This window comes from Cladophialophora immunda (genome assembly GCF_000835495.1).
Source record: "Cladophialophora immunda strain CBS 83496 unplaced genomic scaffold supercont1.4, whole genome shotgun sequence".
Taxonomy (NCBI): Eukaryota; Fungi; Ascomycota; class Eurotiomycetes; order Chaetothyriales; family Herpotrichiellaceae; genus Cladophialophora; species Cladophialophora immunda.
In genome coordinates, this window is record NW_015622544.1 from 4560523 (window position 1) to 4586723 (window position 26201).

The 26201-nt window shown below is 52.6% G+C and overlaps 11 protein-coding genes across 11 annotated transcripts; 5 read left to right on the forward strand and 6 right to left on the reverse strand.

Moving 5' to 3' along the window:
* The first annotated feature begins 52 nt into the window (after positions 1 to 52).
* On the forward strand, positions 53 to 3765 carry PV07_07927 (uncharacterized protein). Its single transcript, XM_016395045.1, has one exon. It carries the CDS (start codon positions 191 to 193, stop codon positions 3371 to 3373), a length of 3183 nt encoding a protein of 1060 aa, XP_016248464.1. The 5' UTR covers positions 53 to 190; the 3' UTR covers positions 3374 to 3765.
* Positions 3686 to 6194, reverse strand: PV07_07928 (uncharacterized protein). The gene is made up of 2 exons (XM_016395046.1): positions 6120 to 6194; positions 3686 to 6027 (listed from the first exon to the last, which is right to left on the reverse strand). Exon 2 carries the CDS (start codon positions 5917 to 5919, stop codon positions 3925 to 3927), a length of 1995 nt encoding a protein of 664 aa, XP_016248465.1. The 5' UTR covers positions 5920 to 6027; positions 6120 to 6194; the 3' UTR covers positions 3686 to 3924.
* A 217-nt stretch (positions 6195 to 6411) lies between these two features.
* Positions 6412 to 8247, forward strand: PV07_07929 (aspartyl/glutamyl-tRNA(Asn/Gln) amidotransferase, B subunit; the record flags this gene model as incomplete). Its single annotated transcript, XM_016395047.1, has 2 exons — positions 6412 to 6733; positions 6782 to 8247. 2 exons carry the CDS (start codon positions 6412 to 6414, stop codon positions 8245 to 8247), a joined length of 1788 nt encoding a protein of 595 aa, XP_016248466.1.
* Positions 8248 to 9245: 998 nt separating this feature from the next.
* PV07_07930 (uncharacterized protein) lies at positions 9246 to 11082 on the forward strand (the record flags this gene model as incomplete). The annotated part of the gene is made up of 3 exons (XM_016395048.1): positions 9246 to 9897; positions 9953 to 10642; positions 10787 to 11082. 3 exons carry the CDS (start codon positions 9246 to 9248, stop codon positions 11080 to 11082), a joined length of 1638 nt encoding a protein of 545 aa, XP_016248467.1.
* Positions 11083 to 11439: 357 nt separating this feature from the next.
* On the reverse strand, positions 11440 to 13412 carry PV07_07931 (arginase). The gene has a single exon (XM_016395049.1). It carries the CDS (start codon positions 12963 to 12965, stop codon positions 11862 to 11864), a length of 1104 nt encoding a protein of 367 aa, XP_016248468.1. The 5' UTR covers positions 12966 to 13412; the 3' UTR covers positions 11440 to 11861.
* Positions 13413 to 13821: 409 nt separating this feature from the next.
* PV07_07932 (uncharacterized protein) lies at positions 13822 to 17700 on the reverse strand. Its single transcript, XM_016395050.1, has one exon. The coding sequence runs from the start codon at positions 17335 to 17337 to the stop codon at positions 14380 to 14382; it is 2958 nt and encodes a 985-aa protein (XP_016248469.1). The 5' UTR covers positions 17338 to 17700; the 3' UTR covers positions 13822 to 14379.
* Positions 17701 to 18801: 1101 nt separating this feature from the next.
* PV07_07933 (uncharacterized protein) lies at positions 18802 to 20646 on the forward strand. The gene is made up of 4 exons (XM_016395051.1): positions 18802 to 19165; positions 19222 to 19242; positions 19299 to 20185; positions 20312 to 20646. Exons 1-4 carry the CDS (start codon positions 19114 to 19116, stop codon positions 20531 to 20533), a joined length of 1182 nt encoding a protein of 393 aa, XP_016248470.1. The 5' UTR covers positions 18802 to 19113; the 3' UTR covers positions 20534 to 20646.
* Positions 20515 to 22080, reverse strand: PV07_07934 (uncharacterized protein). Its single transcript, XM_016395052.1, has 3 exons — positions 21930 to 22080; positions 21644 to 21791; positions 20515 to 21583 (listed from the first exon to the last, which is right to left on the reverse strand). Exons 1-3 carry the CDS (start codon positions 21939 to 21941, stop codon positions 20769 to 20771), a joined length of 975 nt encoding a protein of 324 aa, XP_016248471.1. The 5' UTR covers positions 21942 to 22080; the 3' UTR covers positions 20515 to 20768.
* Positions 22081 to 22115: 35 nt separating this feature from the next.
* Positions 22116 to 23376, forward strand: PV07_07935 (uncharacterized protein). Its single transcript, XM_016395053.1, has 3 exons — positions 22116 to 22166; positions 22214 to 22666; positions 22758 to 23376. Exons 2-3 carry the CDS (start codon positions 22417 to 22419, stop codon positions 22859 to 22861), a joined length of 354 nt encoding a protein of 117 aa, XP_016248472.1. The 5' UTR covers positions 22116 to 22166; positions 22214 to 22416; the 3' UTR covers positions 22862 to 23376.
* Positions 23132 to 24810, reverse strand: PV07_07936 (uncharacterized protein; the record flags this gene model as incomplete). Its single annotated transcript, XM_016395054.1, has 2 exons — positions 23132 to 24042; positions 24133 to 24810. 2 exons carry the CDS (start codon positions 24808 to 24810, stop codon positions 23482 to 23484), a joined length of 1239 nt encoding a protein of 412 aa, XP_016248473.1. The 3' UTR covers positions 23132 to 23481.
* Positions 24811 to 25185: 375 nt separating this feature from the next.
* Positions 25186 to 26154, reverse strand: PV07_07937 (uncharacterized protein; the record flags this gene model as incomplete). The annotated part of the gene is made up of 1 exon (XM_016395055.1): positions 25186 to 26154. One exon carries the CDS (start codon positions 26152 to 26154, stop codon positions 25186 to 25188), a length of 969 nt encoding a protein of 322 aa, XP_016248474.1.
* Between the last annotated feature and the right edge of the window lie 47 nt (positions 26155 to 26201).

Genomic DNA, 26201 nt, shown 5'->3' on the forward strand with positions numbered 1-26201 from the left:
AGGCGCCACGAAAGGCTGGGGCTCCTTTAATGTGTTTCATCAGAGCCTTCTCCGTCATTCGCGGTCTCATGTTGAGAAGATTCTGTTTGGCCTTTCTCAGTCCTTTCTCAGTCCTTTCTCTTGCCAAACAATCCTTCTCTTCAACACCAGGATGATGACTTCTGCCATCATTTAGGCCCAAACGACAGAAATGCCTTCCTTCACCATCGAGGTAGAGGGCGAAACCAACCCGCTGACCAGGAATGCCGTCATATCCACCCTCGAAAGCGCCTCACATCCCACGGCTCAAGGCTTGAAAGTAGCTACACAGCAGATTGGGAATTGGGAAAGGTCACCTGGCTATTATGCCCTTCTTCAGGATGTCTACGCCGATTTCTCGCTCAGCCAAGAAGTTCGCTTGCAGGCCATCATTCAACTCAAGAACGGCATCGACAAACACTGGCGCAAAACGTCCGTAAATCCTATCAGCAAGGTTGAGAAGGAACAGATCAGATCGAGATCTATCGAAGTGGGCGTGCGCGAGCCTATCTCTGCCCTTGCACTCCAGAATGCCCTGATGCTTGCGAAGATTGTCCGGTATGAATTTCCCCACGACTGGCCGGACGTCATCAATGTCATAATACAACACCTTCGAGCGGCAAGTGAAGACCTAAATGCAAACCTTTATATCTCGAACATTTTGACCATTACCCTGCAAGTTATCAAGGAGCTGGCATCGGGACGTCTACAGCGCACGAAGAAGAGTCTTCAACTTGTAGCGCTGGAGCTTTTGCAAGTCCTAGGGCGCCTCTACGTTGGTTTGGTGGCTAAGTGGCAGTCAAGCGCTCATCAAGCCGACCTGGCTAGCGCAGTCAGCAGTCATTCAGCGCTCAAGACACTGCGGCGACTCCTCATCGTTGGCTTTGAGAATCCTCATCGGGAAGACGCTGTCAAGCAATTTTGGGATCTCCTGCAGACGCACCAACAAGCTTTTTGGGCAGCATACAGCCAAGCACTTCCGGAAGACGCTCGAAGCATGCTATTGAAGCATCTGCTCCAACTGGCCAAGTTGTATCTCGACATGGCTCGAAATCACCCGGCCTCCTTTGTCCTTCTTGGCTGCATGGACGTCTTGAACCGTTCCTGGTTGATAATCAGCCAGAGCGAAGCTAGGCAGCCACCTTTGCAGGGTAACTTTGATTGGAACGTGTACCGCAGTGGCGACAATGTCGAGGAGTCACCAATAGAGAAGCTTTGCTTGAAAGCCCTATTACTATTTCGTGCTTGCCTGAAGATGGTCTTCAACCCTGTCCAAACGTTCAAATATGTCACCCCAGAGGACAAGCAAGACAGAAAAGCCGCAGTCGACTACGTCAAAAACACGGTGCTTACCCAAGACTTCGTTCTTCGACTTATGGAGCTTTTGGTGACCCAATATTTCATCCTTCGGCCGTCCGACTTGCGAGATTGGGAGCAGGAGCCGGATGAGTGGGAACGCCGAGAGGAAGAAATTGCAGATGCATGGGAGTTCTCCATTCGCTCATGTTCGGAAAAGTTGTTCCTAGATCTTGTCATCAACTTCAAAGAGCTTCTGGTTCCACGGTTAGTCCAAGTGTTCCATCAATACGCTACCACTTCAAACACCGATGTGCTTCTGAAAGACAGCCTCTACTCGGCCATTGGCATAGCAGCCGCATGTCTGGAAGATGTCCTTGACTTCAATACTTTCCTCCGGGAAACCTTGGTGCAAGAAGTGCAGATGAACCAGCCAAATTACAACCTCCTTCGACGGCGAACTGCAATTTTACTAGGCCAATGGGTCCCAATCAAGGCGGAAACACTCGATCGAATTGCAGTGTATCAAATATTCACACATTTGCTTTCCAGCAAAGAGCCACTCAATGACCATGTGGTTCGAGTGACAGCAGGACGGCAGTTGCGTCTTGTGTTGGAGCCCTTTGAATTCAGCTACTCCGATTTCAGACCCTACGCTACACCTTTGCTAGAAGGCGTCATGTCTCTCATCACTGAGACTGAACTATCCGAGACAAAGATGGCATTGCTCGAGACGGTTAGAGTGGCGGTCACGAGGTTGGAAGGCCATATAGAACCGTACGCACAGGGCATAATGTCGATGCTTCCGCCGTTGTGGACAGAATCTGGCGAAGAACACTTGATGAAACAAGCAATATTGACCTTGATCACCGCAATTGTCAACAGTCTTGGGCAGAAGAGCCTTGCTTACCATGGGCCCATTCTACCCTTGATTCATGACTCAATCCAACCACAGTCGGAAGCAATTGTGTATCTACTTGAGGAGGCCCTCGAACTGTGGGCTGCAATCGTACAGCAGACTCCAACGGAACATGCCTCTTCAGATCTGCTATCCCTCTCTCAATCTCTCCTTCCACTGTTGGATATGGGCGGTGAACTTCTACGGCAGATATTTGAGCTCACCGAATCCTATACGATATTGTCGCCCACTACGGTTCTGTCTCCTCAATTTCTGACGCCGCTCCTCATATCAATGAAATCCTTCTTGCCAGCTCTATCAACTAGCCGAGCACGGGATGCGTCATTGGCACCTCATGTACTTGAAAACCTTGTCGCTACCATTTCGATCGAGTCTCAGTCCGGTGTGAATCCTCAACAGGCGCTTACACACGTGTTGGAATCGATGCTAAGTACCAACTATCTGGCATCGGTGATGGAGCTCCTTAAGGAAGCATACGAGTACCATCAGGATCCTCGTCCGATTCGCAAACCACCAGACATCATTGGCCCGGGAGAGACCAGCCTTTTCGGTCTACTTGCACGCATAGCACTGCTCTCACCAGACCAATTCATTCAAGCCGTGACCGCTACCGATATTACGTCAAGCGTTTCTACATCAGCGTCAACTCCGTCGTCTGTTTCACCACCCGCCAAATGGCTTTTGACAGAATGGTTCCTCCACATCGACACCATAGGCGACATCTTACGCAAGAAACTTCAGGTCCTTGCCCTCACAAACTTGCTTACTTGTACCGTGCCTCCACACTTTCCAACATTCATGCTCGAAAGCCTCGAGACACTGTTCACAATTTGGACCGATATTTGTACGGAGCTCGGGCAAGAAGCAGCAGATGAATCCGAGGGTGACTACTTGTGGCATAACCGCCACGGAAATGGTGGAGATGTCCCTGAGTGGCCGGATGCAACGCCGGAGGATGGACGAAAGAGAATATTGAGTAACCACGACCCAATCTACACGATGAATATACGCGAATTCATCGGGGCGCGGCTGAGACAGGTAATTGAGAGGACAGGCGGGTTGGAGAATTTTCAGCACCATTGGCTCAGTCAAATTGACGAAACGATTGTTAAGAGCTTCGCGAACATGAAGTTGTTGTGACACGGGATTTGTATTTAATCGAGCATCATGGCAATTGGAAACGACGGGACACGAGACTCACGCGAAATGTTCTAAAACTGATCCTATCTCTCACCACGAGGATGTTTGACCTGTTGTTACACGACCTCACCAATGGACAAGTCCTGCTATCAACATTTGCTTTTACAGATGGGTGTGGAGCTCTCGTGCTGGCGGTATTCACGTTTATTAGAGCCAACAAGGCGCCTGTGATCGATAAGTAAAGCCCAACACAAGAACAACTTCAGAAGGAGGGCAAAGGGGCCTAATGAAAACAGAGCATATGTCGGGAGGGCTTCCATGTACAGCTCACTTGAATGAAGAAAGGTGGAGTGCCAGCTACGGGCTATGAGACACCCATATCCAATGCTTCCTCACAATGATAATAGTCATTGATCCAAGCAAACACTGAATTCGAGGTACTGGTGTGTAGAACAAGCATACAAAGATATGGAACCCCCCAAAAGGAAGTGCAAATACCAACTCCAAGGGACTAAAAGAAAAGAGCCGCCATTTCCCAAGACGCCTCTGTTCTATGAATCTATGGATTGCACGGATTCCACCCCTGATATCGAACCCTGTCTGGAGTCGACGAAGGTGGGCGCCTTCTTCAGGCCCACGTGATACCGCATAAACAACGTATCGATAAAGTGCTCATGTTTGATGCCCGGGGGTTTCTGCGCCGCGAACTCCTCTATCGCGTCTTGTGGCCTGTAGCCCATTTTCTCGATCAAATAGCAGCAGATGAAGAAGCCCGTCCGGTTGTAGCCGTAGTGGCAGTGTACGCCGATGGTTTTCCCCTGGACAGTGTGGGGCGCCTCGAGACGCAGGCGGTCGACCAGGGCGATGAAGTCGGCGACTTCGACGACCGTCGGGGGTACTTTGCTCACGGTGGGGAACTTGTGGTACTGGATGCCGCCGCGCTCGAGGGCCTGGGTGTCGTAGACGGGGGAGTCGTGGGAGATGTCGATGACGGCGAAGATCTTGTCGCTCCAGTTCCTGACGAACACCGCGGGCGTGTGGATCTCGTCCTGCTCGCGCAGCGTCTTCATGGCCCGGAATATGCCCGATTCGGGCGGGTGGCCGATGGCGCCGGAGACGGGCAGGACCTTTTTCCACTTCTCCAGGTTCTTCACGTCCCATTTGCCCGACGTGGTGAGTTGCTGGAGCTGCCACCCCAGGGAGAGTTCGGGGGACACGTAGCGTGCCAGGAAGTCTTCGATCAGGCCGGCAACCGTGCGGTAGGTGGAGTGGTCGTACATCAAAGCGTGAGCTGCGGGGGAAGGCAGGATTGCTGTTTTGACAATCTTCGAGTTGTGGCTGGACATCTCGCTTGTTGACGGGAGGGTGCCGAACTTGCGTTCATCCGCCGCCGGCTCCTTCTGGTCGACAGTTGAGACGTCCGCCGTCGCGTGCTCTGGCCCGGCGGCGTCGGTGGGAAGTGGTTGGCTCCTGGGGCTTCCATTGATCTCCTCCCCAACCACGAGCTTCTTCAGGAAAGAAACAATTTTTGTAACCTCTGCTGGCTTCGTGACGGTATCGGCCTCTCCAGCAATGAGGAACAAAGGTACATGGATCTTTGCCCAGGTGTCTTTCCCAGGCAGACCGCCTACTGCTCTCCCTGAAGGTTCGTACTGTGGCAGGCAGCCCAATGCAGAGCGTTTCCAGACGGCTGTTTTGAAGCCCTTGTTGAACGCCAACTGGAGGCGGCGAAGGTCTATCCCGGCAGCCTTGCCAGCCATCCTCTCCACACTTCTGGATTTGACCCCACCTCTTCGATCCAGGGCTCTCAATATATCGAGCGCTATATCAGGGAGCGCCAAGAGTCGCCTCGCCGACGCCGTTTCAGATGGTGAAGGCGGAGTAGCCTTTGGACAAATGCCAACAAAGCCTTCTATGCGCAACGGGAACGCAGGCGATGTCGCCAACATTGCGGCGATAGAGCAACCCATGCTGTGACAAATGAACACCACCTTTTTATGCCCGTGCTGTTCGTAAATACCTTGAATGGCCGTCTGCCAGAGATCACTGAATGCCGCAATGGTATAGGCATCGTAATCCTTCGGGGAGAAGGCGGACATGCCATGACCAGGTAGATCGATGCCGAAACAAGGCGCAATATTGACCAAGCTCCCGAGAAGTGGCGCAAATTGAGGTAAAGAGCCCCCTAACCCATGAACGAAGACCAGCAAAGGCAGATCGGCGATAGCTTGGAGCTTTTCGGCATGGGCATGAGGGTGATAAAAGGTCCTTATCGACGGGTATTCGGCGTGCTTGGTTTTGTATGACCGGGCACTGGAATGGTTCTTGAGCACCGGATGGTCATTGTCAGCCGCAGCCGCGAACTCCTCCTGCTTAGAAGTTCTGCTCGAGGGCAAACAAGACCTTGCAATGTACAGCAGGCCAATGCCCAAAACTAAGCCCAGAGCAGTATTCATTGTTAGCATCCAAGGCTTCGCTATTGGCCGCCCCCATAATTCTTGGGAGAGCTGGCGGCTCCCCGGCCACCGAAAATAACTGAGACTCATGGTCCGAGTTTCATAAAGTCATTTTGAATGTCCGCACAGAAACAGATGAGTGAGTTGTCAAGAATATAAAGGTAGAAATGAGAGACTTCGCCTCCCAGTTCAACCCGGCTGGCAGAGATGCAGTTAGCCGGTGGACGGTAAGGCTAGCGATGCTCGCCGCTTGATCAATAATCCCTGCTTGTCAAACATTCTATGCATACCATTCTTCTGTAGTCTGGAGGAAGAAAAACCGTCAAAGCAAATACCTGCGTTTGTGCAACCAAGTTGGTTGACTTCATGGTTGGTTGGGATCGGAATTTTTCGAGTCCCGGAAAAATCTGTTTCTCCGTTGGAGATCAGTACGGCGGAGTAATACGGCGGAGCAAAGGAGCGCCAGCGGTGCGATCTTCTGGCTTTTGGGGAATTTGGTCGCATCTGCAATGATCTATCGCACATTGCTTGACCATTGTTGACGACTTCTCTCATGCTCGTGTTGGTGCGCCACGAAAGCCTATGCACCAAAGATGGTTGAGGTGGACTCGACAGCGGCTCCCAGTTCGGCCTCTGGCTGTTCACGGTCTCCCTGACTTTGCATCCACGAGCCCAGCCCGATGCCACCCTCAAGCTCTTTCTTGCAGCTTCCATTATAAAGCCCTATCGCTGCAACAAGACCATACTCCACTCCGCAAGCAGTTGAAGGATGCTGCAAAAGCAGTACGGACGCTTCCATCAGCTCCGGCAGCGGCTGAGAGCCCAGATCTATTGGCAAACTGGGAACTAACTGTGGGCATTGAAATTCATGCTCAGCTCAACGCTTCTCGCAAGCTTTTCTCCCGTAAGGATTTTCCATCTCTGTCTTGACATGGGTTCTGATACTGGGTAGCTGGAATAACTGCGCCGACTTCGATCCCAAACAGTCAAATCGCTCCCTTTGACATCGCATTACCTGGTAGTCTTCCAGTCCTCCAACCGGCTGTCATCCTACCCGCCCTTCGTGCGGCCACCGCGCTTGAATGTACGATTGAGCCAGTCAGCAACTTTGACCGCAAACATTATTTCTACCACGATCAGCCAGCGGGCTATCAGATCACTCAGTATTACCACCCCTTCGCAAAAAATGGGCGTATCGTATTAACCACCGAAGATGGGTTGGAGGACGGTCGCACTGTCACGGTGAACATCAAGCAAGTGCAATTGGAACAGGATACCGCTAGGACTCAAGAGGATGAGAGCAACACGGCGTTGATAGACTTTAACCGTTGCGGCCAAGCCTTGATCGAGATAATATCGTTGCCCGACCTGCATTCTCCGCGAGATGCAGCCATCTACGTCAAGAAGATTCAGTCAATCCTCTATGCTGTTGACGCTGTCACCACCGGTATGGAACAAGGAGGTCTTCGAGCTGATGTCAATGTCTCGGTCCGTCGTCGGGACGCCGAAGAGGGCCCATTTGCCTACAGCGGCGTGACCGGTCTCGGCCAACGCACAGAAATAAAGAACCTTAGCACCTTCAAGGGCATTGAAGATGCAATAAAGGCGGAAAGAGATCGCCAAATTCGGATCCTCGAATCCGGTGGCATAGTTCAAGGCGAGACTCGAGGTTGGTCCATGACCAACCCCAATGAAACGAAAAGACTCCGAGGGAAGGAAGGTGAGGTGGATTACCGATACATGCCCGACGCGGACATTCCTCCACTCTACATCAGCAGCGACTTGATTTCCTGGATTGAGAAGACTTTGCCTCCTACTGCGAGCGAGCTGGTTGAGATGCTTGTTCAAAAGTACGGCCTCAGTTTCACGGATGCAATGACCTTGGTCTCGCTTGATGATGGCGAGCGATTGATTTATTTTCAAGATATTGTCGATGAGTTGGTGTCCAGCAGTCGATCTACAACGACATCAAAGGATCACGGAAAGACTGTTGGAAATTGGGTGCTGCATGAACTGGGTGCTCTACTTTCCACCGAAGAAAAGCAATGGAGTGACAACCTCGTTCCCTCCAAACACATGGCCGAAATCATCTATCGCTTGAAAGACAATCAGATTACAGGCACTTCGGCCAAACATATCCTCAAGCTCATCTACAATGGTGACAAGCGAACCGTCTCACGTATCATCAGACAAGAAGAATTGGGCTTTTCGGAGATGTCGGCCGATAGCTACCAAGCAATCGCACAAGAAATAATCGACAAGTTCCCCCAGCATGTCAAAGACATTGTCGAGAAGGGTAAAGTCGGGAAATTGCAGTTCCTCATGGGACAAATGATGAGACACCCGCGCAAGGGTGACATGCGGGCCCCGGAGGCTGAAAAAACACTTCGCCAACTGATCTTGGGCAACAATGGATGACGCCGAAAGCGCCGTAGAACTATTGGCCATCCTTCTCTCCAGACAGGGGGCATATCGTCGACGCAGCGCCCGAGAAGCCCAAGAAAGGAGACCGTACCAACGCAATCAAGATAACAGAATGTTATGTACTCCATACTTGGTCCCCAGCCCAGCCTATCTTCGTTTCCTCATTGACCGGGTGCGGATTGCCGTGGCCCCAGCCATTAGGCCCACTATCCCTTCAGCCCCAATATGTGCGCGTCTGCACTTTTGCATTGGCGTCAGGTAAGCAGCAACTCTTGACAAAAGGCCTGACCAGGTCAGACTATTGCTCAGGCTTCTTCTGATTAGGCTCGCCGACTTCATTTACCTGGGAAATGGCAACTTGCTGACATATTACCACACCTTCCACCATCGGCCATGCGAGCATACGCGAAGGGGGGAAGTCATGGTGCCTAAAAACCCACCTTTTCGAAACACCATGTCTTCCGTCAACTCCATGAGGAACCTCGGGACAGATACACACCTAGCTACGGCGTCTTTGCGGTTGCAATCGCGGGCGTATCCTGAACGAAGTCTCTGTCGATGTGGTCGAGTCAGCTTGACTCGAGTACCTCGACATCAGAAAAGTCCGGGCAAACTTCACGCCTCCCCGCATTTCGGCACAGAATATGGAGGCCAAGTACGGAGTACTATAGCTCCGGGTCCACTCGAGTCTCTAAGAAGTGGCTTCAGGCTTTCCCAAACCGGCAGTTATGCGATGCGTGCAGGGATCGCTCCTGCCCAGGCCATTCTCCAATTAGCTTCTTCCTAATACGCGGTTAGGACTCCCATGCTGGAAGGAATCGACAAGCTCGGAGGGGAGTCGATTCGAAAACGTTTCCTCAGATGACATGTCGTTCTCCAGAGTTCGCAAGAAGAAACATCCTTAAAGTACGGCGTCCACCTGGGCTAATAAATTCGATATCATAACCCTCTTCATCCCTTTCTTCTCGTGCCTGACATCCCCTGCTTGCATAATGTCGGTAACCTACTTGCCCTTGGCCGTCGCCTCAGCTGGCGTGGCATCTCACTTATTCTTCTTCCATGTTGGCGAACGCTTTCTATACCCTACGCGCTACCTCCAAGCATTCCTTCTGGGGTGCATTGTTACGATTGTTGCTCGATCACATTATGGCAACATTCCCACTAAAGATGCCATTGCATTTACGGCCAAATACGCTTCACTGTATCTGGCTGGCCTTTATACTAGCTTGGTCGTTTACCGTCTCTTCTTCAATCCGCTGAACAAGATACCTGGTCCATACTGGGCACGACTGTCAAGATTCGACTTGGTCTTCCGGGTTGCTGGGAAAAGGAATCTGCATCACCACCTGCTCGCCATGCACCAGAAGTATGGCAAGTTCGTGCGGCTTGACCCCAGTGGTATCTCTGTCACGCACCCGGATGGCGTGGAAGTCATATCTGGCATTAAATCCAAATGCACCAAGGGCGAATGGTATGGGATGGACCTTCCATTCGTCTCGATGCACACGTGCCGGGATCGAGCGCAGCATGATCGACGGCGAAGGATCTGGAGCCCTGCATTCAGTGACAAGGCACTTCGGGGCTACGAGAACCGGGTGCAAAAGTATAATGACTTGTTTCTCCAGAAGGTGGAGGAGGCAAAAGGTAATTGCATTTGGTGGATATTTGTACCCGGATAGAACTGACACTACACATATAGGCGACCCAATGAATGTGTCGAAATGGTTCAATCTATACTCCTTCGATGTGATGGGCGATCTCGCCTTCGGCGCATCGTACGAGTGTCTCGAATCCGGAGAGATGCACTGGGCCATCAAACTGCTCAATGATGGCATGGACATTATCGGCTTCTGGTTGCCGTGCTGGCTCTTCCGAATCCTGATCGCTATTCCCGGCGCAGCTGCAGATCACTGGCGATTCATCAATTACTGCTCGGAACAGCTTGAAAAGCGGATGAGGATGCAAGGCAAGCTCGAGAATCAGGACATTTCGCACACGTTGATCGAGCACTTCAACAACTCGGACGCGGCGGCGCAGAAGGCTCAGCTGCCCATGCTGCAGGGCGATAGCCGGCTCATTATCGTTGCCGGTTCAGATACGACGGCGGCTACCCTGGTGCATTTGTTCTACCATATCGCCACGGAAAAAGGTCTCCTTCAGCGGCTGAGAGAGGAGCTCGACAGTTTGGTGAAGCCCGACGAGAATATTGACTCGCAAAAGATCCAGGACGCACCACTGTTGAACGGAGCGATCAACGAGACTCTGAGACTGAACCCCCCTGTACCGAGTGGAGTGTTCAGGAAAACGCCACAGGAAGGAGTCGAAATTGGAGGCGTGTATATCCCGGGAAACACGGTGATCCAGATGCCGCAGTATGCGATGGCGAGAGGTGAGTTTGTGCTTGTCTGTTGGATCCCCTTGGGCCCCCTAACTTCAAGTCTTTGCTCAACTTTGCCTGGTTGTCTGCCCTTGTCCACCACGCAACCACCCTTTTGCTCTGTTTACTTCTTCGTGCATACTAACTCCGCAATAGACCCCGACCTCTACCCTTCGCCCCTGGAATTCATTCCCGAGCGCCACTTCTCCCAGCCCGAGCTCATGCGCCACAAGGACGCCTTCAACCCCTTCTCCGCCGGCCCGTACAACTGCATCGGCAAGAACCTGGCCTACATGGAGATCCGCCTGCTGACGACCAACATCATCCGCAGGTTCGACGTCCGACTGGCGGACGGGGAGACGGGCGAGTCCCTCCTGATGGCGACCAAGGACCACTTCACCCTCGGGCTCGGGCCGCTGAGACTGTGCTTCGAGCCAAGGAAGGTGTCGTAGGCCGGGCAGAGCCGCCCATAGGCCCTTCAAATGGTTCTCATGCAACGAAGTCACAACTATTGAAAGGACATAACCGCCGGGGACTGAGAATGTAGTGCAGTTTCGCCAGGCCCCATCACATATCGTGCATCTCTCAATGCATCACACGAAGGAAGGACAGAAGAAAAAAACAACCTTAGCAAAGACGAAATGAACTAGCAAATCAAGGGTCTCTGGGCCGGGTGGATGCAAGGAGGACAACCGTCTTGCGCGTACCTGCTCGTCTCTGCGTGTCAGCGCGCTGGGCGTGTCCATTATATGACCGAACCGACGTTCCAGAATGCTCAACTCGGAGCTTATGGAAGTGCTTTTTACCGTCCTGGTATTGTCCAAGCCTGTTTTTGGCCCCTCTAGGTACCATTCCTTGTACGGAGCGAGCCTCGCACTGTCTAGGCCTCGTCTATATAGCTAGCTATATGTGGCCGTATCTCTTTCTGCAGAGATATATTTGTGTGCGTGTATAGGTACTCCGAATACAAATATGTTATAGGTATATGAATAGGTATAGGTATTTAGGTAAGCACTTCTTGTGTATCCCTGTTGTAATGCGAAAGGCTTTTAGTTCCCCCTTTGGTCCCCGTTGAGCCTCCCTTCTTTTTCCGTTGTTCTGTCGTGTCCAACATCTCATCGCGGGTCGTGTAACCAATTCAAAGAGAAGACAGAAGGAGAGTGTGTTAAGGATATACTGCCTGTCGTCGAGTGATGGGAGCCTCGCTTTTCTAGGACCAGTCTCTGCTACCTCACAGGAGGGTATCACCCAATGCACACCTCACCAGACTGACGCCTGCCCTCACCGTTTCAGTTGCTCCAGCCACGTCCAACGAAGGATTCACCTCAACCAAATCCATGGCCACCAATTGCCCTGTCTCATGGACGCATTCGGCGATGTAATCCCCTTCTCTCAGCGTCAAGCCTCCTCTAACCGGCGTTCCTGTGCTGGGCGCCCACATGGGGTCCAGGGCATCCACATCGAAGGACAGGTGAATAGGAGTGTCGGTCCCAATATGGGCGAGCGCCATTTCTACCACTCTTCCGATACCGTGGCGATCGATGTCGTGCATGGAGAAAGCCTTGATCCTGTGGTCGCGCAAGATTTTCTTCTCACCCCTGTCCACATCCCGCAGACCGATATAGACAAGCTTTGTGGTCGAGAGCATTTGGTCCTCTTGTAACCAGCCGAAGATATCCTTATCCTCGGAGTGCGCGAGACCTGTGGCGAACGCGACTGGCATGCCGTGGATGTTCCCTGAATCGGACGTCTCGGGCGTGTTGATGTCGGCGTGGGCGTCAACCCAGATGACCGCGATCTCTTTGCGTCTGTTGTACCGTTCACGGATGGCCTTGGCTGTACCCGCGATGGTGCCGATCGCTATGGAGTGGTCGCCTCCTAGGGTCAAGACCATTCTTCCATGGCGAGCTTGTTCGTAGACTTGGCCTGCGAGTTTCTCCGTAACGGCACTGACTGACCGGGGATTCTTCATTCCCCTGTACGGCTCATCGGAGGCAGGACGGATCTCGTTGAAGTTGTGTACCTCGCTGTCTCCATGAAGCGTGTATCCCAACTCATCCCGAATCTGGTGCAGCAACCCTGCGTTCACCAGCGCCGTGGGAGCGGCATCCACGCCATCTTTGCATTGCCCGCCAGAAAAGCCGACCAGGACCACGCCCAGGTCGGAAGGGTAAGGGAGGAACTTTTGGCGGATGGTGGAAGGTGAGTTCATATCGTACTTGTTGTCTGAAGACTCGTGGGAGGATGAGGACCCGTTCGTATGTCCGTTAGTGTGACCGTTGGTAGCGGTGGTGGTGGTCGAAGGGGAAGACTTCTCGGGGGCTTTGGGCTGCATCCTGGCAGATTCGTCTTGGGTGGTCAAAGCGGTAGATGGTTTGGACCGCGCAATGGAAGGAGAGGATGACCAGAAAACGCGGTCAAAGCACACGGTTTGACTGGTTCGTGAGTCGAGACCTTAACTTGGTGCCTTCAACGATGAAAAAGGATCGTGTCCACCCGGGGGGGGCAAAAGAATCAACTCCAAAAGAATATGCGAGCGCTTTTCCGTCTGTATGTACAGGACCTGATTTTGCTTTCCTCTTACCGCAAACACACGATGGAGAGAATAAGAAAGAACAAAAGAATGTGGGTGGTGAGCAGGGGGGAAGGGAGCGAGGATGGTTTTATGGATGTTGGCCCGTCAGAAGTTTTGTTGGAAGCCACTCCCTCTCCCTCCCCCCCTCGCTCCCTCACTCACGTCGCCGTCATCATCATCTCCATCCCACCCACAGCCATCGTTTCCCACCCCTGGCCTTTGCCTCCCCGCCTCCTTCCGCTCCGTCTATCGGAGAGTCTCGCTGTTGAGCTCCCTGCACCGCGTGTCCTTACGATTGCCCACTTAGGGCTCATCAAGGACAAAGCATCGGCTTGGGCATGCCCGCACCGTGGGGTTGGACTCCCCCTCGACCACGCCGAGGATGCTAAGGGTTAGCGGGATGATCTGCCCTGTGGGTTGATATCCCCTAAGCGCAAGATTACCCGCTCGTGTAGCACTGGCAGCAAGCTAGAACGAACAGGCTAAGTCGTTAAGTGACATTCCATCCTGCCTTATCATTCCATTTCCCCTAAGTACAGTTCCTGGCGAGGCTGGCATATTCCATTGCTAACAGAAACAACATCGACCAGATCACGAAGAGTTTTCGTGCTCCGATGTCCGTGCAAATGCATCACATGGCACCCATGACAAGTTTCAAGTTGGGTAAAAAGGGCTTTTTGATTTCGTAATTGGATCTCTCAAGGGGGCCGGATTGGGCACAGGAACCCGACCGCCCCAGGTTTCCATATCCTAGGTATAGTCCGTCTCTATGTTCGTGTTGACCAGCTGACCCTGCAACCCAATGCTAAAACCCAGTATCTTTTGCCCCAGCTAAACTCTTTGCTGCAAGGTTTCCCTTGCACGATCTTCCTCTCCCCGTCTGAAGTCGCTTTTATTTCGACAGTTTGCTGTCCTAAACAAAAGCCAGATTCGGGTGTTTCTGGGCGTCCGTGATCGAACCAGAAAATGGTCTGGAATACCTTCACGCTGCTGCAAAAAGCTGCTGCCCCTTTGCAACTTTCCTACGCAAGCCTCACGGGAAGAGTGCTCTATATTCCTCGCTGATTGAGAAGGCGTGAGCTGCTCAAGGGCCAGGTGGGAAGGATGGGTAAAATTGGACTTCGCCCAGTCTCCCCAGGAGTTGGACACAGCATCGTTCACACGACCAGTATTTTCAGCCAAGGAACTTCTTCAACGTGTGCTCGAGCTTCGACATTGCCAGCGGCTTCGGAAGAAATGCGTCTGTACCTGCCGACATGCAAAGCGCTTGGGCATCAGGGCCAACGACGGCTGTGACCATAATGATGGGCCGCCTGGTGCGAGAAAGTGGCCCAAGTAGTTCCTGGCTCTCCAGCTCTCGAATTCTCTTTGTCGCGGTGATGCCATCCATCCGTGGCATCGACTGGTCCATCAGGATTATGTCGATATCATGGTCGTGCTCGACAAGCTTATCGATGGCTTCTAGCCCATCATCTGCCACGATGACATTGTAGCCAAGCGTATTCAGCATCTTCACCCCGAGCTTCTGGTTGATTTTGTTGTCTTCCACCAATAGCACCGTTGCGCCGCTCAGCGTCTTGGTCTCGTGGGTTGGCCGCGAGTCTTGGTTGTCGTCCACCACATCGACAACAGGGGCAAACCTGACGGATCGATCTATGGACGACCTACCAGTACGAGCTGCCGAAACTATGCTCTCGACCATGCGATGCCACAGGAATGGTCTTCTGACCGGTATGACGTGCGGCGGAGGGACAGAGCCCAACGATTCGTCGAGCAGTGTTTGGGAGTCATATGACAAGATAACAAGTTGGTGTCGAAGGTCAAATATTCGCCCTAGGAGCTTTGGGTGGCTGGTCAGAAACACCAGGTCTGTCCAGATATAACCGAAAGAGTCCGATATCTCATCATCTGGATCTACTCGGATTAAATCGAAATCAAATGCTCTCCAAGCTAGTTGCAGTCCTTCCGTAAATCGAGCATTGCAGTCTTGCAGGAGCGCAATCCGCCGATTGGGAACATGAGAGCTCAAGGCGTCCGGCGTATCGGCTGACAGATGAAGTGGAATGGTGACAGTGAAGGTACTGCCGGATTTTTCAGCTCCCACATTATCTGCCTGGTGGGATTTGCTCTCCACAGCAATTGTCCCTTCCATTTTCTGTAGTAGTTGCCTGATGATTGCCAGGCCGAGACCAGTCCCTCGCTCAGCGCCTCGGGTTTGGGCCTGCTTGAATGGTTCAAAAAGATGGGGCAAAAATGACTCGGGTATGCCAAAGCCGGAATCTCTAACGGTGATAGCCAAGTCCATGTCCTTGATTTCCACGAGGAGAAGTACGTATCCAGATTGCGTAAACTTCAGAGCGTTTGTAAGCAAGTTCATCAGGATCCGCTGTAGATAAGTCTCATCCAGGAAAAGTGAGGCTGGCACTTGCGGCGCCACGACAATCATCAACTCAGTGCCAAACTCCTCGTCCTTGTTGGGCAAAATCGCCAGGATAGACTCACACACTTTGCGGAGATCGAGGCTGGTTGGTCGACAGACAGCTTCTCCTTTCTCTAAGCGAGACCAGTCAAGGACGTTAGCCGTGATCATGGAGAGCGATCTTGTCGCTTGCTGTATGGCAAGGAGGAGGAGACGAGCTTCTTCGCTCAGTTCTGTGCGCGATAGCAGGTCACTGTAACCCTGTAGCTGATGTAAAGGCGTCCGGATCTCATGACTGGCGCTTGCTATGAACTCGCTCCTTACAGCTGCAGCTGCTTCCGCATTTTCTTTTTGAGCAATTGCGGCCCAGAGTTTTCTTCGAGTGTGGACAATTTCAGCCAGCTTATTTCGAGCCACCGTCGCCGAGTGCGCAAGAAGACCGTTTGCAAGCAAGCAGGTGAGAATAGCGATGCTGGTGACGGCGATTGCTAGGTCTGGGGGATACCCACGTTCGGCCGTCGGGGTGGCCTGGGACCAAAAGGTAGTCGCCCACATTCCCGTAAAATGCATGGCGGCAACTCCCGCCGCTGCTACTATCGAGAAAATGAGTTGCTGGGATAGGTTGACCTCAATTTGGGGCATCAGTATACATCCCAAGGTGCAGACCAGCCAACTGCTCGACGCCGAGAGAAGGACGATGAGTGGGTGAAGCGTAACGTGGCCTCTGGGGATTTCCAAAGCCAATATGCCAACATAGTGCATGGTGGTAATTGCCAAGCTCCATATGAAGCCCTTGCAAAAGTTTATCATAGTCGCGCCATGGTACAGCAGCTCACCGATCCCGAGCAGAACATTCGTCGTGGTGGTAGTGTTACTCTTCCTAAATTTGAAGCTCATGAAGCCAGGGAGGCCAAGGCTGCTGCCGTCCGAATGATTTGTAGTCGAAGACCGTCGCGAACGCTCCCCTTCTTCCGAGCTCCTTTGGTAACTTTCAGTGTCGCGAGTAGAGTCGTCCTCTAGAGGGGATTCGTTTTGCGCGGAGAAAGGTTGTCGATCAGCTCCGACGGAGGGTTGGAGACGGTGAGGCAATCGAGATGATTCTATGGTTGTGCTGGTAGCAGGCGCACCGCCAGTGAAATGATCCTCCAAGAGCCCCAGGGTCATGCTGTCCCGACTCGGAGGACTGTGGTCGGCAGGGCCATTGGGATGCTCCGGCGTAATGCCCTGTACCTCCTCACCTTCGCCCGAAACCCGTGTTCCCAGAAGAGCATCTGAGCTGTCATTGAGATCCTGCCTTGCGGCTGCTGCTTCCTTCTTCCTCTCTCGTCTGAGGGCTCTTATCCTGCTCTTCTTGACCAAGCGCAGATAACGATCGCGCATAAGGTCTGCGGCTAATGCCAGGAAAGTGAATATGACCGCCAGAGCTGCGCTTAAAACCGTCAATGGGACGTTCAACCCGATCGGAAGCGGAAGCTCGCAGGCCAACATGGCGATGAAGTGGAGGCACCAAATGGAACAGAAGCCGAAGGTCAAGCTGCCTAGGATAGTCCAAACCAAGACGCCTGAGAAGTATCGCGAGGTCCGTGCTTGACACATCATCTGAGTGGAGGTGAAGGCACCCAAGAGGGAGACTGCGATGGACGCAGCAATGAGCCCTCCATTCCAATGGGCCTCGAGTCGGCTGAAGGCCGGCTCTGCTTGGAGCTCAACCATCTCTGTATGTTGTCGTGGCTGGTCGAGGTGGCCGTCACAGGATGGGGATTCTTGTCCGAGCACGCCTTATGCTCTTCCCTAAGTCTAACATAATGGCACTGACTTGCATGCCACCGCGTGTTTTCTTTCCGACACTGTTTTGCGGCGCAGTCAGGGTCTTCTCTGTGTTTCTGAGGTCGCGTAATAATAAAGGGGACAAGGTGCGGATCAGTTCGAGGGTGGTCTGAGGGCGGCGTTCGGCGCGAGGATTGGACCCTGTGTTTACCACGATGCCCGGCGAGCCCAGGCCTGCATGGGAGGGTATTGATGATAAATGTCCTTGCGCCGATGACAGACCGGCAACATCGGAGCGGTGGAACGAGGGCAGGTAAGATAAATGGCCCAAAGAAGGATTCCTGGGAAAAGAGCGGATGCAGAGTCATTCGAGGCGAATATCCGGCTGCACGCTATGGACATTTGCCGAGTGCGTCACTGCACATCAAACATCGCCCGATGGAAGCTTGTTATTAACCCCAGGGGCCGGATTAGGAAGTGATGGAGTGCCTTTAGTGGTCAGGAAGCCCGTCCCGCAGAGCCTGCTTAACTAAAGTGTGTCGGCTGGCCCCTAATGAATGGGCGCCCCCTGAATGATCAACTGTGGGGTTTTAGCGCGCACGTTTTCCCTTTGCTTGGCCTGCCATCTCAGAACCTTGGGCAGCCTCCTTGAAGTCTGAGCGCACCATTAAAGGATCCAATTTCGCATTGAATTCCATCTGACTGATGACTTTCCCATCCCGCAATACGAGCAACAATGAGATGTCTCTGGGGGTGGTTGCTCCGGGCTTTGGCTTCCTCATTGAATCATATTTCGCATCCTTTGTTCTATGCGGTGACTTTGACTACCATAGGTAGATACCGAGGTATTAATCATAGCATATCTTGCTCCTCTTGAATATGCACTCGACGGACAACACGACGCTCCTGACAGAAACCAGCAGCCTTGGCTTCCAGCTTGTGGCACTTGACCGGTCATTTATATGTATCAACGACATGATCTTACACCTAGAGCACACACATCGTGATGGCTTCGATCAAGATGAACGCAGAGCCGAGTCCCAGCTGCTTATGAGAAGATGTTCTAATCAGAGCTCAATGTGGAAATCCTCGGACATACACGGGGTACTGGCAAGGCTTCACGCGACACAGCGATATCACGAGTACGAGTTGGTACGGTGGGCCAGGCAGCTCCTTAGGCAGGTTCCTGGCTCGTACCGGTATAGGGGGTGAGCGGTTACGGTGCTATTTGGGTACCCAAGCTAAGTTTCTCCCTATAACAAGAAAGTCTCCCGGCCGCGGGGCATCAATAATGGCAGAGAGCATCGGCTCCCGACTCGCCAATACCCCTCGGTGTCTAGGCGCCCAACCGAAACATTCTCCAACCAACCACATGGCTTGCTCTTTGCAACACCAAGATCAACCAAGCATGCCTTGCTGGTGAGATGGAGAAGCTGCCTTATGAATGGACCATGGCGGCTAACTGCTCACCTCCCGTCCGTCTCCTTCGCTGATCATGTTCTCTATATAAATCCGTTGTCGGCATCTCAGGTTACCGCACCATTCGACGAAGGACCTCCAACATCTAATGAACTGACTTTAATATCATTGAATCGACCTCCTTGGTTGCTGCGGAAAAGTTGAGGCTTCACGTCTGGTTTAGTACCTGTTTCCGAGTTCCTTGTTACGTCTTGATTTCACTGAACTGCTGTCTCCCTCCTCGCCCTTGCGACCGTTGTCATCATGTCCTATCCTGCTCCCGGTTCAGGACAGCCGCAAGGAGGCTATTATCCTCGTATGAGTCCCTCCACCGTGCTTCGAACCCCTGAAGAATCGCTGACTGGCATCCAGCGCCACCATCCAATGGCCAGCGTACGGATAGAAGAATAGCTGCCCCCTCGGCCGTTCGCGAAACTGACCTCGTTTAGCATCATTTCCTCCTCCGCCTAGCCAACAGTCCCCGCCTCCCAGTTTCTTCCCTCCGCCTCCATCAGGCCCGTCGCTGCCTGCGCAGAATGCCTCATATCCTCCCCCTCCCATATCCCATCTAGCAGCGCAGACTCCTTCTCCTCCTCCCATCCAGCAGCCTACCGCTCAACGACCATTCAACTATTCCACCGTCCCTGCCTCGGCGCCCGCCCACAAAACCACCTTCGACCATGGTACAATTCACAACCGGCAGCCTTCGTACAATGGCCCGGCGGCCTCGTTCGACGAAGCCGAAGAGAAAGTCACATCCCCTCGCCTACAAAAACTTACCAAGGAGATGGCGAACGTGATGAAACTGCCTGAGGGGCCCTCGCTGGTTGGGGTGCCGCAAGGAGGCCAATTCGTTGGTGTCCAAGCTACGACGCAGGACGACGTAGGCACATTCAATGGTGGCTCGTACCGCATCTCACATCGCGACACGAATTCCATATTGACAATACAGTTGGCCATGGGGTGCCCCATCACCGCGAAACCCGGTGTCATGATCGCAATGAGCCCTTCAGTCATGTTGAAAGGAAACGTCAAGTTCAGCGTCAAGAAATTATTGATTGGCGGAGAAATGGCGCACTCGACATTCACCGGCCCCGGAGAGGTGCTGCTCGCGCCGAGTACACTAGGGGATATTTCGATCCTACGGCTCGCGGGGAATGAGACGTGGAGCGTCGGGCGCGACGCGTTCCTGGCCTGCACGCAGGGAGTGGTGAAAGAGTATAAGAGCCAGTCAATCAGCAAAGCCATGTTCTCCGGCGAGGGTCTCTTTGTCTACAAGATCTCCGGCATTGGCATCCTGTGGATGTCCACGTTCGGAGCGGTGTTGAGGAAAGATGTGAGTTCCCGACGATACCCCCTCCGCCCAGCAGAGGAAGAACCCACCTATCCATTAACTCACTTCACTCAACCTCGAGAAATCTCTTGAGAAAGTCAACGACTTCTAACCAGCGTTCTAATATAGCTCGTCGACGGCGAAAAATACATCATCGACAACGGCCACCTCGTCGCCTGGAACTGCAAGTACGTCCTCGAACGCGTCGCCTCCGGAGGCATCATATCCGGAATCAGCTCGGGCGAAGGTTTGATATGTAAGTTCACGGGTCCTGGGACGGTCTTCATGCAGACACGCAACGCAGCTGCCTTTTCGGCATTCATCAGTGGAAACTCACATCGGGAGGTATGAACAAGGAACAATGACATTTCTAATAATAGTTAGCGGTCCTACTTTGTCTTCATGAGCGTTACGCCTGTAATCTCGGTGTGCTCCATATCAAGTTCGTTTTCCATTTTCGGGCCTTCTCATGCCTATTTTCACATGGAGTCGTATCTTTTCGCCAACGCCATGCCATTCCCCTCCCTCGCGGAAACGACTGAATCCGCCCCTCCCTCCAACCCAGCCTCGAAATTCCAGACTAGGCTTATCCATTGAGCCTCTTTCTCTTGCCCACTTGAGCCGTGAAACCGCTCTTGATAGCCGTCACTGACCGTCTGCTGCCACATGACTTGCACGTGACAAAGTACAGCCGGTTCTCACCTTTGCTCAACTCGGTGTTGGGGGACCGGCAGGTCTTGCAAGTCACGTACTCGACGATATACCGTCTCAGGACGTTCTCAATCTGTTTCTGTTGGAATCTGCCCTTGATGACCAATCTCTTGGACCCATCGACCGAACCGCTCGTGCCGAGTTCGGCGAACAGGAATTGGGTGACGTGCTCGTCGTTTCGGTTCATCCTCTTGCAGATCTCGGCGATGTTGGCGAAGATTGTCTTCTTGTTGCCTTCCCTTAGACATTGAGGGGGTGGGATCTTGTATGATTTGCTCCCGGAGGACAGAATGTCCGGATTGTGTTCGTTGACGAGGTGGAAGAATCGTTTGAGGAGAAGCTCGTACGAAATCGGGGATGTGGCGTCATGAGCCCAAATTCCTGTTCCCTGAGTCATGTCCCCTGTCTGTTCCTGTGCCGCAACCTCCTCTTGCTCTTCCGCTGTTGCATCCGCAAGGCCGGCGCGGGCGAGCTTCTCGGCGAAGTCTTCTCCCTCAGCTTTTGGTTTGGTTGACTTCTTTTTCTTCTTCTTCAAGGCGGAGGCGTCGAAGTCGCCGTCAGCACCAGTACCGGGAGCGGCGGCTTCGCCATCCTCCTTGTCCTCCGTTTTCGATTTGGTCGATTTCTTCTTTTTCTTGTTTAGGCCTGCGAACATGTCCGTCATTTCATCGACGGCTTGGTCATCGGGCGCTGTAGATTCACGAAGCGTCAGTCTCGATTTACTCCTTGATGTTCCTGGAGAGCCCCTACGTGAAGAGTGTTTCTCTGCCGTAACCTTGTCCTCAGCGCCGGACAGAGGTGCCTCTGAGATCTCGCCATTTTCATCCATGATGGTGCTGTCGCCGCTGAATGCGACCGATTTGCGAGGTTTTCGATGAGGGATCGGTTGAGGATGTTCCTGTGTAAGAGGAGATGATGTGTCAGTCACGTCTGAATTCTTCCTGCTTGTGGGGCGAGGTGCATGAGGTTTCAGATTGGGTTCCCCGACTGAGGAGGCATCTGCGTGCGAGGTGGGGATTTGAGTGGCGTTACGCACAACTTCAGCCATGATTCGTGGTGCTTGAGTATGTTGCAGATGAGATGAAGATATCGGAATGCTCAATTCCTCTTTGTCTGTTCTCTAAATTGTGGGAGAAGGTTCAGGAAGATGTGTGGAATCGAGAAGTGCAGCATCGGGGATATTTTCCTGCTCAAATAATATCGATAATTAATGAGTCAACCCCAGGTCAGAGAACGTGTAGTGACGCATGGCACGTGCCACTTATTTTCCGTGGTCTGACAAATCTGCCACTATTTGACATCCCCAGCTAATTTTGTCAGACAAAACCGCATCAATGCGCAGTAGCCTTGCCGACTTTCATTCGTCCATTCCACTTCACTGACCACCGTCAACGCAGGCATTCCAGTTGATTGATTCATCCCGTCCGGTGGTGGACTGCTGCTATGATTTCGTCCTAGGATTCCTTTTAGAGCGGCCTGCCCTTGGCTGAAGGCGACAAATTCCATTCCATTCCGTCGCCAACATGTCTGAAACAGATGGTACAGCTGCCTCCTTCATTGAACCTCCCTCGAGCGGCGACGACGACAACGACGTCGACTCCTTGCCTTCCGAACCCGACTCCGACGAAGTCACTGTGAGCGAAGAGGACGAATATTCAGAGTCCGACGCAGAGCGAGAGTGGAAAGAGAGCTTGCAACAGCTGGAGTTACTGTTGTCCATGGTCATCGTCCCCTACGTCGGGAAGTACTTTGGGAGGAAATTTGCCTATTGGGGTATGTGAATTTGCGTCCGTATGCGCACTTAGGATGCCCGCGCTGTCCAAGCTTTCTTCTGCAGAGGGGGAAGCTAACTGAAAAACCACAGGGTGGAAACAATTCATGGAATGGAAATACCCGGTTGAGATCGTCGTGACGAGCAAGGCGGCGTTCAAGGGAATTGGTGCTGTAGAGGCTGCAGCTTCTCTATAAAGGCAAAATAACAACATTGTTGTCTCGGGAGGAACGCTGAAAATGAGGAAGCTCTCAAACATCGATTTGATCGAGCAGACTGTGGACCGAAACTCTGCAGCGCAATGAAAAATTGGGCATTCCAAGATGCGGCCGCTTCCATGGAGGGGGCAGTCTCGCCAGGAGTTTTCTTGCGTGATCCAGAAGGCTGTCGGTGTACGGTCAACAAAGTCCATGGGCAGCTAAACACAACATAACGAACGAATTTATTTAGAAGAACGCAATAACGCCAACAAACCCAAAACCAGCATCACCAGCGACCTTGTTCTTCGGGGTTGGAGGGGTTGAGGCATTTCGCTGGCCGGGCGCCGTCGCGCATCATGCCGATTTTTGGTACTGTTGTGTCTGCCGAAGAGGATAGCTGCCCGTCCCCAGTCGGCATATTGCAACTCAATCGCCTTGGAACAGTGATACCCTCTCGCCGTTCTCGCTTCGTATGCGTTTCTATTATGTCCCCCAGAGCAATCATTTCGAAGCTTTCCTGTTCCCCTCTTCCTCTCTTCTATCCATCTTTTATCCCAGCCCTCTTGTAGCATGTGTAGAAACAAGCACTGAGTATTGAAATCGTAGGATTGTCTCCGTCAATTCCCCAATGCTGGTATTCGCTCTGACCTTTTCAATGACACAGCTTGGTGCTGACGTGCCTTCTCTGTATTTGCAACATCGGTGTCTGGATCGGACGAAGACTCAACAGGCTCTGAGGGCGGCTGCCACGTCCGCTTCAGAACAGATATCTCGCCATCAATGTCCACGCCTACAGTCAGCCCTCGAACTGTGAAGCAGAAGATCTCCGCAGCTTCCTGAGCCAACGGTCCGAGCCACTTTGCATACAGTGAGTCTTTGGGAATGACGACGGGAAACGAGAACCCAGGTAGCCAAATCATATTTTCCCTTTGAAACTGGTTTTCAGGAGGAAGTAAAAGTCCCATCTCCCCCCATATCGAATCATTTTCTTGTTCAAAAGCCCGGCGGAGGTCGGCAACGCACAAATTACCAGCTTCTAATTCATTTCGGGGGTTGGCACTGGTCGCCCAGGCGACATTCGGGAGGATGATTTGGATGTGGTGATAATTTTTCTTGCAAGGGGGCTGGAAGATCCATCCCCATTCCCTCAGGATTAACTGCATGCCCTTTGAGTCCCACTGGAAGCATCCCGTTAGCCCAAGTCAGTTTTGAATCGCTTCTAGATCAGACGAGAACATCATGCAAGGAGGGCTGAAAGTGGCACTCACGAAAGGCATGAACTCTGGATGGCAGTGTCTCTCCTGAAAATACTGATCCCCCCGAAAATATGTCATGTCGATCTCGTGAAACACTAAAAAGAGGGACTTTTTGCCGTCTTTTCCATACTGTCTGTCGATGACCTCCTGTAGGATCCGGGAAAGGACAAGTGCTGCAGCGTAGTGTCCTGTTATGGCTCTCTGCGGCGCAAGCTCGTCGTTCAACTCTTCCGCCAGGCTGTTGTCGCGAAACCAGTTCACAGAATCACTCGTGTCAAGGCATGGAAGGAAGTGTACAGTCGTCCTTAATGAAATGTGACCGGGGCTCCCCCTGGATAGTCTCGTCCAAAGGATATTCCGATATTCTTCATATATGGAAGTCATCTGTCTGAAGTCGCCGAAAATAGGACCTATGAGCAGGATCTGCTGGAGGGGAGTATTGAACATCAATTGATCGGCCAGGGCCCGGAATCGACGACACACTCGTCTGACATATGCGGCGCTGCGTAGAAGGTGGCGGCTGCCTCCCTGGTATAAAGAGATGCATCCCGTGATGACCTGGGACAGGATGAGGAGGAGGATCTCGTCAGGTAGTCTGGAAAAAGTGTCGACTTTGTACTGGAAGAGTTGCTCTCGCCGCACTACTGATAGGGCGCCCAGATCCTCTGTGGTCAGGATGGGGAAGGCCATATTAGAGACTCTGTAACTGATGCTTGGATGGGGTAGTACTGGATACGCTTTGTAGGCGGCATGTGTATTTCCCTGAAGCTGCTCATCATCTCGGAATCCTCAGGCAACCCAAAACGCTGTTGGGCCACGGCAGGAGCCACCCACACAGCCATGTATCTCACAGTCAGACATCCTGGTTACCACTTAGACACCTACATACACCACGTACGCCCCCATCGGCACACACCTATTAGGCCATTCAACGCACACGAGGACAACGCATCACGAGCTCTCTCTCAACTCTGGGTTTCATTCGTTCTGGTTGGACAAAATAGGTTGCGAATCGCATGGTGGAGTGCCAGACGGGGTCTGTTAATCGTCTTCATGGGTGTCCCTTTAAGGCAAAATGCCTTCCTCGACCCGCTTCGAACGTTGAAACTCCCGAAACGGCTCACCGAGGACCTTGCCACGGCCATCAAATTTGACTCCCTCACTCCGGAGTAGTTCGATCTTCTTGGCCGCGTATTTCCCGTCCATTCCCCAGTCACCTTGAAATCCGCCAATGCTCCTATCTGCCGCTAAAACGCGGTGACAGGGTACGTCAGGAGCAAAAGGGTTGTTGCGCATCCCGTTCCCAACCGCTCGAGCTGAAGAGTCGAGATACTCAGAGATTGCGCCGTAGGTCGTATAGCGTCCACGCGGAACAGAAAGAAGAGTGGTATAGAGCTTCCTTCGATACGCAGTCAGCGAAGGATGGGACCGGATACGGCCTAGAGTTCGGTTGAACTCTTCCTCGTCTGCTTGAAATGCTTTTGGTGACGTTCTATTCCCCTCTACACGGTTCGAAGTGTTGGCCAACGCGGGGGAAGTCTCAGTCCGCCAGAATTTGAGTGTTGATTGGTGTTTCTGGGTCTTCGCACTCTTTGCTGATGTTGATCGGACCGGATGGTCGACCTCTCCTATGGTCCGTTTTCGACCAGTATTGGTTGACATTGGCTCAGGACCGTGCACTATCTCTTTGCTGGCAGTTGATTTAGCGTACTTCCTTTCGTTCTTCCCTCTGCATCGTAGACTCGCCTCGTCCAAGTCGGAAAGATCAATTTCTCCAGCTCTGATCTTTTGGCCCAGTGCAATTGCATCCCTTAACTGTTGCTCGTTCATGCTTCTTATGGCTGGCTTCTGTATTACCCCATCCCATTGTTGCTGACCGTTGCCAATTACGCTGTCGAGGATGATGCGGGCAAAGCAGTGGTCAAGGGTCACAGGCCATACAGGCTGAGCAAGATCTCCAGCTTTCGCCATCTGAGGGAGGGTTTGGGAGTATAATATCCTCCATTCTGTCCGCAGAGCTTCAATGTCAGACATGATCGTGAAGGTGCAGTGAAATGTGTAACTCTGCGCCCAGTTGATCC

Excerpts from the sequence above, each read along its gene's own strand:
- PV07_07927 (XM_016395045.1), top strand. The coding sequence starts at position 191 with ATGCCTTCCTTCACCATCGAGGTAGAGGGCGAAACCAACCCGCTGACC.
- PV07_07928 (XM_016395046.1), bottom strand. The coding sequence starts at position 5,919 with ATGAGTCTCAGTTATTTTCGGTGGCCGGGGAGCCGCCAGCTCTCCCAA.
- PV07_07931 (XM_016395049.1), bottom strand. The coding sequence starts at position 12,965 with ATGCAGCCCAAAGCCCCCGAGAAGTCTTCCCCTTCGACCACCACCACC.
- PV07_07932 (XM_016395050.1), bottom strand. The coding sequence starts at position 17,337 with ATGGTTGAGCTCCAAGCAGAGCCGGCCTTCAGCCGACTCGAGGCCCAT.
- PV07_07933 (XM_016395051.1), top strand. The coding sequence starts at position 19,114 with ATGTCCTATCCTGCTCCCGGTTCAGGACAGCCGCAAGGAGGCTATTAT. Across the intron at positions 19,166-19,221 it reads GCAAGGAGGCTATTATCCTC|CGCCACCATCCAATGGCCAG; the intron begins GTATGAGTCCCT and ends ACTGGCATCCAG. Across the intron at positions 19,243-19,298 it reads GCCACCATCCAATGGCCAGC|CATCATTTCCTCCTCCGCCT; the intron begins GTACGGATAGAA and ends GACCTCGTTTAG.
- PV07_07934 (XM_016395052.1), bottom strand. Across the intron at positions 21,584-21,643 it reads GGCAGAGAAACACTCTTCAC|CGCCCGATGACCAAGCCGTC; the intron begins GTAGGGGCTCTC and ends GTGAATCTACAG.
- PV07_07935 (XM_016395053.1), top strand. The coding sequence starts at position 22,417 with ATGTCTGAAACAGATGGTACAGCTGCCTCCTTCATTGAACCTCCCTCG. Across the intron at positions 22,667-22,757 it reads GAGGAAATTTGCCTATTGGG|GGTGGAAACAATTCATGGAA; the intron begins GTATGTGAATTT and ends GAAAAACCACAG.